Source organism: Haemorhous mexicanus, chromosome 2 (genome assembly GCF_027477595.1).
Source record: "Haemorhous mexicanus isolate bHaeMex1 chromosome 2, bHaeMex1.pri, whole genome shotgun sequence".
Taxonomy (NCBI): domain Eukaryota; kingdom Metazoa; phylum Chordata; class Aves; order Passeriformes; family Fringillidae; genus Haemorhous; species Haemorhous mexicanus.
The window spans coordinates 31,307,558-31,320,542 of record NC_082342.1 but is presented as its reverse complement, the minus strand read 5'-3'; the positions used below and the strand labels follow the sequence as shown (position 1 = coordinate 31,320,542).

Genomic DNA, 12,985 nt, shown 5'->3' with positions numbered 1-12,985 from the left:
GCACATTTCTGGAAATTGGGCATTCTTCCTTTCTGCTTTCCAACACTGAAAATAAACTACTTAATTTCTTCAGTTTCCAACATCTCTTGCAAGTAATAATGTTATTGAAGGGGATCTCTAATTACTCTTAACTTCAAATCTCATTTCCTGCGTCTGGGCTACCTATGGAACTACCTGGATTGGTTACTAAGAGAGTTGTCAGTTTAACTAAAGTTGGGTTTTAGGCCAAATATGGCTTCCATATGCAAGAAAATAAGCAGAAATGTCATACTGTGTTAATCTTATATGTTTATTTCACCTTAGTGATATGTGGGCACATTGACAAGTTGCTGTGAAGTAAGCTAGCATGTGAATTTACAGTGCATGAGGTGAGCATTGCTATTAGGAATGTAGCAGCAGACACCAAATTTGTCACCACCAAATGCTGATATGATGAACATTCAGGCTACAGTCTGTTCTCTGCTGCTTTATTCATGTCTCCTTACAGAAAACAAGCCCCTTACTCAGACTTGCAAGTAGTCCAGGTTAAAAGCCCAGTGTGGGACACTCTGTCATCATCTCTTTAAGGACTCGTTGACAGTGTGATATTGATCACAAGTGATCAGAGTATTAAATGCACTAAATCTAAATGGTGTCTCCCATGTCAAAGTGATAGGTATCCTTTAAAGACAATAAGAAGATTCACACAGGTTATTTAGCCTGTTGCACTACCTTAGCCCCCTCTGCTGATGTTCTCACTTTCTTGCAGCTTCCAGTACCTGTTACTACAGAGTAGGTAGAGGCACAACCCGGGATGGCTGAATGGGAGAAGTTTACATCCTCTCTTTCCCAGTTGGTCATGCTTTAGACTGGCCTTCAAATAAACTTAAGAAAATATCTTTATGGATGTGCCTATTGCATTTTCTTCAGGTGGTCTTTAATTTTCAACAATAACTGCTTAAATTAAACCAAGCACTTTTAATTTTAAAAGGCTACTTGGAGGAGGCATTTGTAGATTTAATTTATTTGTGTTAGATTTACCCTTCTTTTAAAATGGTGGAATTTTCAAACATTGTAAAATACCAATAAATTACTGTCATTAAGTCAGTGGAAATACTGGGTGAATATTCCAGGTTTTTTATGCCTGTCTGTACAGCTGGTTTGAGGCTAATGCCCTTGGGCTGAGCAAAGTAATTAAGCAAAAGGCTTCATTTAAACTCTTGCAGGAAATAGACAAACCACGAGCAATGCATCCTATCTATTTTCATTTGTGATACAATATGGTATCAAATACATAGCACCATCTGTCTATATTTATTTTTCAGAATTTGAAGGAACAGTGAAAATAAATTTGATGTTAATGTATATAACATGGTTAAAGATGATAAGGAAACCACTGTATTTGACAGACTCCAAGACCTGGGGATTCCTCCTTCCCAGCTCTTGAAGGCTAGCCAGGTCCAAGTGTCCCCATCCCCTTGTGATGGATGTGACTGCTGAAGTTCCCATTTGCAGTCAGGACATATCCCAGAGGTGCATTAAGAGGACACTGATGCAGCTGCCCACACAGAGAGCCACCAACAGCCCTGCCTTTGCAGCACCCTCGTGTAGTCCTGCCACAACTCACCTGCAACATACCCACAGGTAGCCAGGTTTTGATCCTCCTCCTTATGTTCACTGTCAAGTAAATGTATGGGCTTGTGCCCTTCACAAGTATCCTCATGCTCATGGACCCTTCAAATATTAGCAGAGGCTCTCAGTCCAATACCTGTGCTTGCAACCTGGACCTTGCAGCCATCAGCACAGAGCTTGGGTCTTTTCATGTGCAGGTCTCCTGCTGTTCAGCTGGGAGTTGGCTAATGGAGTACACATGCACTCGGGATCAAATTCACTGAGAAAAACAAACACACACGGGTATTTTCAGTTGCTGGCACGTAAACCTAGGGCCCTGGGACCCAGTATCAGCCTCTGTGCTCTGCCACCCAGCCCTTCCAGCCACTATGATCTGCAGACCCTTTTTGAAGAAGAAGGTGCTGTCGCACTCTGTGCGTCCCCTTGTGAGAATGCAAACACTGAGAAAAATCAGCATGTCAGCTGAAGGGTATTGCCTTGTCAGTGGGAGCTCTGTCTGATCCATAGGGAGAGTGACTCTCTAAAATGCAAACTTTCAAGGGTGCTACAGAGATTGAAATCCAGATCCTGATTTATTTATCAGTTATCGGGCCTTTCATTTTTAAAATTAAGCAAGAAGCCCTTTCAGTCTTTACACCTGCCTCTGGGAGATGAAAACCCTTGCAGATGGCAAGGTGAAGTGAATAATACTGAAGAATGAAGTAGCCTTTGAAAAGATTAAAGAAATACTGCAGATAAATATTTCAGATAAAAATGTAATTGTTGCATAAATTACCAGGTTGATAGTGTGGTTAGAGATAGTGCAAAGATGCTAGTTGTGGAAAACCTGTCTTTGCCAGCTGAAACTGCTCATAATCTCCATTAACTGTGAAGATGATTCTCGCTTGTACCCTTACCTATTTACTACATGCCTTGCTTAGCACGAGGAGTATCTTAAATTCTGTCTATTAATACCTGTACCTTCTTTAAAGAAACTAGCAATGCCATGAGTCAGGAAAAACAAAACTGTGAAATGTAATGTCAAGTGCTGGCAAAACATCTGTAACCTAAAAGGAAGCAAAGGGAATTGGGTCAAGTCAGCCTTGTATATTCCAAAGAATTTTCCAAAACTCATCAGATAACTACTTTCTGTTTGGACTTGTGCGTAATAATTTATAATACTTGCAGATGATTATTTTTCCCCTTCAGCATAAGGAAAAGATTTTCTCTCTCTTAAATAGAAATGGTGCAGAAGTAAAATAAATGCATATTGTAAAAGTACATGTAGAGTAGTTCCCAACCTGACTGCATTTTTGCACATTTACTTGATTTAGCAAGTAAATTTCTTTTTTAATTCGTGTTTGGAACATCATTTCTAGAACTGGAAATATGTGATCCGTTGGATAGTTTGGACATTTGTGTAAGCATTTATTTATGGAGGTTTTGCTATTTGAAATCTGCTTTCAGTTTATTACATTATGAACAAATAAAATTACCTCAGTATTTCTAGACCTCCAGTAGTAGGCATGCTGTTGCATATGAGGAGGTGGGGGCGGTTCTTTGCAATTTAATTTCTTCTGCTATCTTGGCAGGTGTCCTTAATTTTACTCTCCAATTTATTTTGTGTTGTTCTGTCCTTTGGAACATGCATGTGTTTTGAATAGAAGATAATCTGTGTAATCTCTGCTGGGGAATTCCCCTTGCACTTTTGCTTTACAGCCTTGTACAAATGTAATTAGCTGTGTTCCAGGAAAAAGCTGCATTCAAATTTGTTTATTCATTAGAAGCCAAGAGCAAGATAATCTGTTAAAACTTTATTTTAATGAAATACAACAGAACTGTGCATTACAGGGAATATGCTTTTAGAAGACTACAAGGTTAAGGTGCTCTGCTGGTCTGCTGAGCAAGATGCTGAAAAAGGTGAACAAATAAAAGCTTTGTTTAGTGTGTTAAAGATTCTAGTGTTATTGGAAGGTTAAACATGTATATGAATTATGCATTTGAAAAGGAGTGTCTATAAATAATTCCTAAAGAGAGGATTTGGATATGGTGTAACTTTGGGTTATAAGAATGCTTGCATACATTGCTACATTGGCAAAGAGATTAATATTTCATTTTGCTGTGCCACCAAGCTATACTTTTAGAGCATGATCTCGGTGGGGAGTGCATCAATATCTAGAATTTGTGATTTGTCCCACAGCAGCTTTTCCATTTGTCTTTCTCATCTTTGTCATTTACTGTGAATTCAGTAAGTTCATCTGTAGTAATGAAGTCTGGCATGTTTAGGGTACTGCCTGATATTTTTGAGAGCTTACACTGATGGCTTTGAAGACATTAACTTGAACTCATTGGGGAGTAGAAAGTTATCCTTTGACACCTCTTTGAGTTTTTTAGAGTTTGATTTCCTGTGGAACCTCATTATTTCTGTGATAATTTTATGCCTAAAACTGCATTTTTGAATCACTCTTGACTTACTAGTTTCTTACGAAAGGGAAGCCTATCAAAGTCCACTTACAAACTTGTTACAGCCTTATTAAACTTTCTTGGTTTTATTTTATTCCTTCTCTGTAATGTGTTGGAGGCTGTGCACTTAAGTGTTTCAATCAATGCTCTCTAGATGATTGGTAAATTCAGATGACACATCTGTTGTCACATCTGACATCTGTTTCTTTTTATTATGTCTTCAGTGTGTGAAACTTCATATTCTGAGTTGTACGTGGGGATGTAACTGCTGGCGTTCACATGAGAAACATTTCCAGTTTGGTGACATTGAGAAGAGAGGGTCTATAGTTCTGTTCTGTGAACATTGACTGTATCTTACCAATGGCTTCTTTTAATCCTGAAGTTCCACTGGGAGTTGGAGTGTCCTAGTAGCAGCAAGCTAAAATACTGCCTCGACTTGAAGATCTGTGTGATATGGTCCCATATGACATATATAATCAAGTAAGAGAGAGGTGGTGATGAATGCAGTCCATGTATGGTTTGGTAGCTCAGTCACGGAGCATGGACTGAACAAGTCTTAAAATCAGCACAATTTCCCAGCGCTTACAGAGCGATCAAAACTTCAGGTGGCTGCGTGCGCCGTTTCAAGCATCTGTCATGAGAAGAAAAATAAGAGCTACATAGACTGAAGTTTAGGAGGAAGAAACAGTCAGAGTAGCCTGGATTTGTATTGCGTGTGGTATAATCCAAAAGTACGTCAAAAACAGGGAGTGTCTTTCCTTGCTCCTCAGAATCACTTTTGACTGTCTGCTTCCATGTGGGAGATATAAATATATATATATATATATATATATATATGTAAATATATAAACTGCCATGTCTTGATTCAACTTGAAGGGTGAAGTTTTTGACAGTGGTTTTGCCAGCTGATTTGGGGCAGATGAGTGTTGGACTAGATTTAATCTAATAAAGCTTTCCCTCTCCCATGTTCTTGTTTATAATCTTCAAGAGCAGAATTGAGATCTTCAAGGAAGATTAAGGTGAATAAACTAAAGGATGTAATGACCTTAAGAATTTGTCAATCCCCCTATATGTGAACTCTTATTCTCAAGGGACTCTTTGGGTTTTGGTGCATACTTGCAGCAGGAGGTGTTATCCCTTTTAGCTTTTTCACAGCCACCTTGTCAAGTAAAAAAAAGTCATCAGAGACAAGCATGCATGTGACTTCCCACCAATCCACTGCAAATCCCAGAGGCTTTGTTAAAGCTGCCCACACAGTTGGGATTTACAGTGACTCCAAACTTGGCTGAGAGGCAGGTGTGCTTCATTTGGGTGGCTCTGTGGGTGAGTGTAATAACCTTGAAAAGACAACTTCAGGTGATAAAAGGCTTCTCAGTAAACACACCGACATAAGGATTTAATATGTTTCTAATTTTAGTATGTGGACTTGATGTATTTAGTTGATTGGTGTTTAATTCTTGAATATGTCTTCTGAGAGATGACCTAAATCTTTCCAGAATTATAAATAATAGCTGGAATGTTTCAATGTTTCAGGAAAGTTTGAATACAAAACCAAAAAAAAAAAAAAAGAAAACATTTGTTCCAGCTGTAAATTCCTGAGATTGAAAGTACAGTCTGTTGGAAGATACCAAATTAGGCTACTCCTTCGACATTACAGAATCATACATTACATTCAGTCTGAATAAATGTTTTGATTCTAATACCATTAGTTACCTAAATATGTGTATTAGTTGGCTCGCTATACTTGCTGGTCTGTTTCAAAGTATTTCTATTGTCTTTGGACACACTTGAATTGTGCAAGTTTAACTGTTTTTAATCTTTAGTTTGATAGTCCCTACAGATCTAGGAAGCAATTTTGCTTAATTTTATTATATGAGAAACTGGTAGCACTTATAATTAAGATTGCTTAATACTTTCCATTAAGTGATTGTATTTTCAGTTTCTTGTAGCTGCCAGACTTTAGTTCTTCCAACTAGAATATTCTGTCTGCCTCAAGCTGTTCTCTTGGGGTTTCTTTAAACAACTTGGACAAAAATGCTTTAGTCATCTCTAAATGAAACTAGAAATGGAATGTGATTCTACTCAGATTAAAGTTTGTTTTTTCAAAGAGTACAGTTAAGGAACTCAAGAACCGTCCATATTTTTCCAAGTCTTGTTAAAATATTCACATCTAGTTTCTCCATCTGGAGTATTTAGAGTTCAGCTGCTCCATTCTCCAGGGCTGTGGGTGCTGAGCAGTCATGCCCACACACCCCCAGGTCGGGAGGAGCTGGGCGAGCTGTTTCATGTTGCTGGGTTCTGTTGTGGCACCAGAATGGGAAGCAGTGTGTGTTCAGCTACCTCCCAACTGGTAAATGCTTAACTTAAATTCTTCAAAAGTGATTCTGTTATATGAGACCCTGAATGTTTTCAGAAAAATTCTCATGCTGGTGAGGTGTTCCTGAGTGATACATGGTTTATATTTGACTGTGAATTACACCTCCATCTCCTTTTACCAGGCTGCCTTTGCTGCAGTTAATTTACAAGTGTTTGCACTTTTAGCCAACCACTATGGCTTATGACATCCTTAGGTTGAATTTCTGCTGTGAATTGCAGCAGCTGCAATTTCCAGGGCCTCAGATTTCTGGATTAAAGGATTAAGAGGGGAGCTTGCACCTATTTAGAGCAGCTGAGGAGCAGTAAGTCCAACTACATGAAGTAAAGATTGAACTGAAATTTAATCAGAGCCAGCCTGAAGACAAACAGAAAAACAATTCTTTGGAAGATTCCTGCACAGAGAAAGAGGGTTCCTGCAGTGTGAGGCCAGTTGGTGCAGGCCAGAACAACTAATGGTGGTGGGATATGTGGGCTTCCTAATGAAAGTCGGTATTAGCCTAATCACTTTGTTACCCCCTCCTGGTCACTTAACTTCTCCACTCTTGAACTCCTTCTCTTACATATTACAATAGCACTTTGTCAATTTGTGATCCTTGAGGAAGATCAGCCTCCCTTTTTATTGCTTCTTTTTTTTGTTGCAAAGTAATTCTGTCCTCTTGCTCTTGGTTGAAATGAATCAGTGGTTTGTTTATCTTGGCATTTCCAGTCTACTGAGTATAGCACAGGTTTTAGTGAGTTTTGCTTTATTTTAAAGCCAAAAGTGGCGATTACAGTTCTGATATTTCAGTTTATAAATGGCCAAATTAGTAATTTTTTGCTTGGGTGTTCTCTCTCTGTCTCTAGTTTAAAATACTGAATCAATGTTGTAGTTACAATTTGTGAATTGAAACTACTGTGGACATAGTTGATCCTCATCTCCACCTGTTTGTGCTTCTGCACTGCACAAATGTTATCTCACCGTCTTGCTTTCCAGCAGGGCAGCCTGTGCATGCTAAACATACCTCTGCTCAGTATTGTATTTCATCTTTTTTATTCCATGTGCAGTGAGCCGTGCAGAAGCTTCCTGCCGAGGGTGGATGTGCCCTGGGGTCAGGGAGGGGCAGTGGCTCGCTCCCCTCTGCTCCTGGCTAGCAGGAAGCCTCACCCTCAGGTGTTGGGACTGCAGCATCACTTCTGGCATGAGATGCTGCCTTTAATACAATGCCTGGCTTCTTTATTTATTCTTGCTCCTTGCCAAGAAATTACAATTGAACAATTAAGGCACAAAGCAGAGAGGGTTTAGCAAATCATGAACTGTTTTTAATTTGCCTCATTAAGCTGCTGTTAACTACTTAAAGCCATCTGCCTAAAAATAATTTGCACATCTTAAGTTTGCTCTAGAGAGCAGGTAGACCTTCATTAGAACAGGCTTCATTATTAATGTTATCTTTAGGGGCCTGTCAGTTGTGGGAAACATGTTATTGCTCACTGAACCAAACTTTCCCTGTAAACAAAAGGAAGTGGCACGTGTTGGTAACTTGCAGTCTGTGGCCATAACCGTATTCTTGGGAACCACTGCCGCTCATGTGGAAATTGGCTTGCTGTGGAGGAAGTTATTTACAGATATTAGGTAGATCTGGGTATGACAAATGAGGATGAGCTGTGGGAATGCATAGTATCCCTGTTATCTACAACCATCCCCAAAAATTAGTCTTGAAGAGAAAGAACAGCCAGATCTGTCTCAGTGCCTCACCTGTCACTGAGGAGGGGAAACCTTGTTGCCTATGCCTTGAAGAGCTGTTTGCAGTAAAAAGCTGTTTATTTTTCTCCCCCAGATTTGTAAAGAAATAGTTTCACTTAGAGAGAACAAATCACCAGAGCTCTGCAGACCCTCCGTCCTCCCTGGGGCTGAGATCCAGGGGCATTTCAGCGAGATTGTGTGCGCCCTGTCTGACCTCCTGCCTGTGCTGTGGTTCAGACTGTGTCAGCAGTGAGCTCATGGCTTGCTGATACCAATAAGATCATTTGGAATGAAACTATCTTTGGAATATTAGATAATGATGGTGTGAGGTTTTAAAAGAGAGTCCCCCTCTCAGTCTGTGGGAAAGAGGTAGATCTGGTTTTTGGCATATTAGCTGAGACACAATGTTACTAAGTACAGATATTTTATCAATACATTAACAACTCATTAAAGTATTGCTCTGAGATTGATTGGTTTGTTGTTCATTGAGGGTTTTTTGTTTACAGTTGAGTGCTGTTTATTAAGAAGAAAAATGCCAGTATTTAACAGGATGAAGATCCTTTGTAGTAGCTGAGCAAAAATGTTGCTCTGAACTTGAAATATCATTGTCTTTCTATTAAGGTTTTATTTGTCTCTTTTTGGGGAAAAGAATCCTTACACACAGACTAACTGCACAGGTTTGCACACAATATGCTTTCAAGTGTGACAAACCAGAAAAAATACAGGGTTTCTTGTAATTGCTTTTGGTTGCAAAAGTTGAAGGTATTCTTTCCAACTGCAGTTACTGTGTCTTTCAGTTTGAAAAGAATTCCAAAGCAATTCTTGACTGGAATCCTTTTATGTTTGCCCAGTCATCTGGGCCTACATTTGAAAAAATGCGGAATGAAGAAATTACCCAAATATGTCTTGATTTGAAGGAATGTGTGTTCTAAAAATATATACATTGAACACAACATGTGGCTTCAGCCACATTTGTTGTGCTATCATACTTCTGTTCTTCTTGCTATACTTGTCTTAATCTGGAATGCATTCTACTCCAGGATTTCACTGTAAAACAGCTCATCAAAATAAAAACCTTTACATGACAAAGAGCTAATTAAATGATTCTTGTAGATCAAATTTGTGAAAGAATGAATCTATTTAAAATTTTCAAAATGCTTGTACTTAATGCTTATCTTCTCAGTTGTTTACTGAGGAGTACCCAGTGTCAAGATGCTATTGTAAGCTCAGTTATTCAAATCAGAAGTTATTCCTTTTTAGTACTCTGGATTGAGATGGAAAGTTAGGGCCAGTGTGAAAACATCAGTAAATTTTATGTGGAAAACATTTTTCTGAGCAAAACATTCCGAGTTGAGCTGACTTAAATCTTTGAACCCATCTGAGCTATAGCTCAAAGAGCAGGAGAGTGATAACCACCATGGACCTTCTGATAAGTTTGGATAGGGAGGTTTACTTTTAGGAGAGAATGATATGCAATGACCCAGTTCTACAGTCTTCCCCAGTTATATATTTGCTAAGGAATCTTGGAAAATATTTCTTTAGCATTTCTGCTCTAGGTGAGAGCAAATTGTCAAAGACCCACAATCTGTCACAAGCTGTGTTTTAAGTAATTTCTACTTATACTTCTTATAAAATGCAGCAAATTCTGCTTTAGCAGACACTAGCAGAAAAGCTGAAGAAGGCCTTGCCAGGGTGCAGTTAATGCAGCTGCAGAAGCTGGAAAACTCACTGTGTTTAAACCTCAGTTCAGCTGCTGCATTGGCCTCCTTTTCACTTCCATCCCCTTTTGGCTATTTTTATGGATGAGGGGACAGGACATAAAGACAGCTGCGTCTTGATGCGGCCAGCTCCCCTGAAATACCATCATGTGTTCCCACCAGAAATATTTCATATGTCCTTCTCCTGCTGCTGAAGAGAAGGAACAGGATCCGTTTGCCTTTTTTGACAGGTCTTCCCTCTGGTCCAGCTGTGAAAGGCATCAGCTGGGGAGTGGAGTAGCCCACTACTGAATGAGAGAGGAGCCTTGAAAACTCTGGGCTGGTCAGAGCTGGAGTGAGGTATGCATAGAAGGAGCAAGGAAAATGCTGCTGCTGGGAATTGGAAGGCCCTTGAAAGGCCTTAGTTTCCTACCATGTGCTTGTCTGCTTCTGAATGGGAGGAGGATCTGAATCTGAGGCTTGAGCAGCCCTGTTCTCTGCAAGAAGAAGGTGCAAAAAAGGCTCTCTAGGGGATGGCTCTGAGTTCTGTGTCCCCCCGTGCTTCTGGTGCCTGTGTTCCCTGTACTCTTGGCTAAGATGACAAGCAAGGTGAAGGAGAAGAGCTGCTGACAGAAGAGAAGGACAGTTCTCAAATGACTGCCTGGAGAAGTAGTCATGAAATGGGACGTGTTGCTGATAATTGACTTTTGAAAGACACCTGGAATGTGGATTTCTCTGTTTAGGAAATGAATGTTTTCTACTCATCTTCCTGCTCTTTCCTGTCCCATTCCCAGCTGGAGCTACTACAAGAGCACTGCTGAGGATTCAGCAGCCTGTCTTTGTTGGGACCTGAGTGCATCTGTCAAGGAAATGTGGCTGAGGATCATCCCTTACTCAAATGACAGAGCTCAGCTGGGGACAAGGCAGCAGCTTAATAGAAGTAGTTTCAAACTGTCTCTTGTGCAGTCAGTCCCTGAGCAGTCCTGGCATGAATTGTAGCTTTGAAGTCTTAGGATAGTTTGTGATTTTTTTTATTTTTTTCCTGAAAACCACAGACCCTTGTGTCTTGTGTCTACTTAAGAATGTAATTGTAAATCGAAGGAATACTTTCCAGCCCTTGTGTTTGTGTGAGAAAGTGACTCATGACCTGAATGTCCTCCCTTAGCTCAGGGTGAGAAAGCTTATGAAAAGTCATAATCACTGAGTAACTGGGTGTGAAAAGGCAGTCGAGGAGATTCTGAGGTTTAAGAGAAGGGCATGAAGTAATTTGCTTCAAATTCACAACTTGAAACTAAATGGGAAAGCTACAGGCTCTCTACTTGCTCCTTCCTTTGTTTAGAAATCCATTTTTAAGTAGCAGAGGAGCCAAGAGGCAGCTAGAAGAGTTAGGATAGCAGCATCTACCAGCTCTAACCTCCTACTCACATCTTCAGAGACAAGCAGACATGCTGTGGTAGGGTGGTGCTTGGAGGAAAAAAGAACAGAAGGAGAGCTCAACCTCTCTTTTGCACCTTTATCCCAGAAAAACTGTGAATAATACCACTTTTTGAGGTATTTTGTAAAAGGAAGTGTCATATCTTTTCTTCACCCAGTGAAAGGGTACTTGCATGACTCAACCAGCCATGCTCAGGGCAGTGAATTTCTGGCATTGTGACAATGTTGGTGTTAAACATTTCCCTCACCTAGCTTCAGGAGTCTAAGACTGTTCTGGTGCTACTGTTTTGAGAGCTGTAACATAAGAAATAGAAGGTTATGTGTATTCTGGTTGGAGTCACTTATTAAATCTCACAGAGTGCTGCTTTTTGAATGAAGGGTGTACTGAGTCAGTGCTTACCCTGGTTGGAGCAGGAGCTGCAAGGCTGCCAGACCATCAGTGGGCTTTTTGTGGGGAAGGATGGTAGTTCAGCCAGAGAGAAACATAGATAGTTCTCAAGTGGTCTGTCAGCACAGAATAGCAGTGACATTATTTGTGAAAGGCAACCCCTGCAAGGGAAAAAAATGAAAGAAAAAAGGGGGACAAAAAAGAAATCTGTGTGTTAGAAGGTTCAGTTTATGTGCTGGTGGATTCTAATAGTGAAGCAGTCTTACCCTGTGGCACGTGGCACAGCTCTGTGTAGCTGCTCAGGCACAGTGGAACAGAGCAGGGCTTGTGTTGTACGCTGCAAAGGCAGCTTGCTTCCCTTTGGACTAAAATAATTTCAGTAAGAACATTTAGTTTAGGGAATTCATTAGTCTGCTGAGTAACTAACCTGTAAGAAATAAAAGTCTGCTGGAAAGATTGGATTCTGTGTAGTTCATGGGTGACAGTTTGTAGCCAGCCATGTGACCTGGTTACATCCTGGGTACAGAGGTCTTAGGAGGTTTTCTACATGCTTTTTTCACATATACCTTAAAAAACCAAAAAATAAAACCCCCAAACCCTAGCAGCAAAACAATTAGGTTCTTTGGAATGAAGTAAAAACAGAGGTTAAAGTACATTTTTGATATGAGGGACAGCCTGCGCAGAATGACGAAAAGGGAACATGTACAGAAGGTTCTATGCCTGTGATGTAAGTTTGGAGGGGAAAGAGTGCAGTGCAGCTTTCTAAACAGGCTAAAAATGTTTATAATTCTACAGCAGTAGGCCTTAAAAACATAAGTTTATGTTTTGAATAAATCTAAGGTGCTATTACATAACAACTTCAACCTTTTTTTTTTGTTGTTGTTTTCTTCCCTCTTTCCCTTCTACAGATCACACATCCGTGGGCGGGCTGGGAGACAGTTTTTATGAATATTTATTGAAAGCCTGGCTTATGTCAGACAAGATGGACACGGAGGCAAGGAAAATGTACGACGATGCAATTGAGGTGATTATAATTCATTGGGTTTTCCAATACACTGGAACAATCTTTAATGATTTTAAGGAAATTAAATTAAATTTTAAAAAGAAACCTAGGGAGAAAAACCACCACCAACCACAGGACTTGTTTTGATTGTGTAAGTTTTAAGAAATCAAGTGATGAATAATACTAGCTTTCACTTCGAGTAGTTTAAAAAGTATTATTGTGGAATACATGTGATGCAGATTATTGTGCTAAAAATAATCAGCTTGTCCCAAATGGTAAAATGTAGAAGCCCAGGCTCTAATTTATTAGAAGGA

The 12,985-nt window shown here is 39.8% G+C and overlaps 1 protein-coding gene across 2 annotated transcripts in view; it reads left to right on the top strand.

Moving 5' to 3' along the window:
- Window positions 1-12,985, top strand: part of MAN1A2 (mannosidase alpha class 1A member 2) — a 133,765-nt gene that overhangs the window by 94,165 nt on the left and 26,615 nt on the right. For both annotated transcript variants that reach the window (XM_059838142.1, XM_059838143.1), the window contains one exon: window positions 12,577-12,692. In XM_059838142.1, the coding sequence (XP_059694125.1) occupies window positions 12,577-12,692 (116 nt within the window). The remainder of the gene's footprint in view (window positions 1-12,576; window positions 12,693-12,985) is intronic.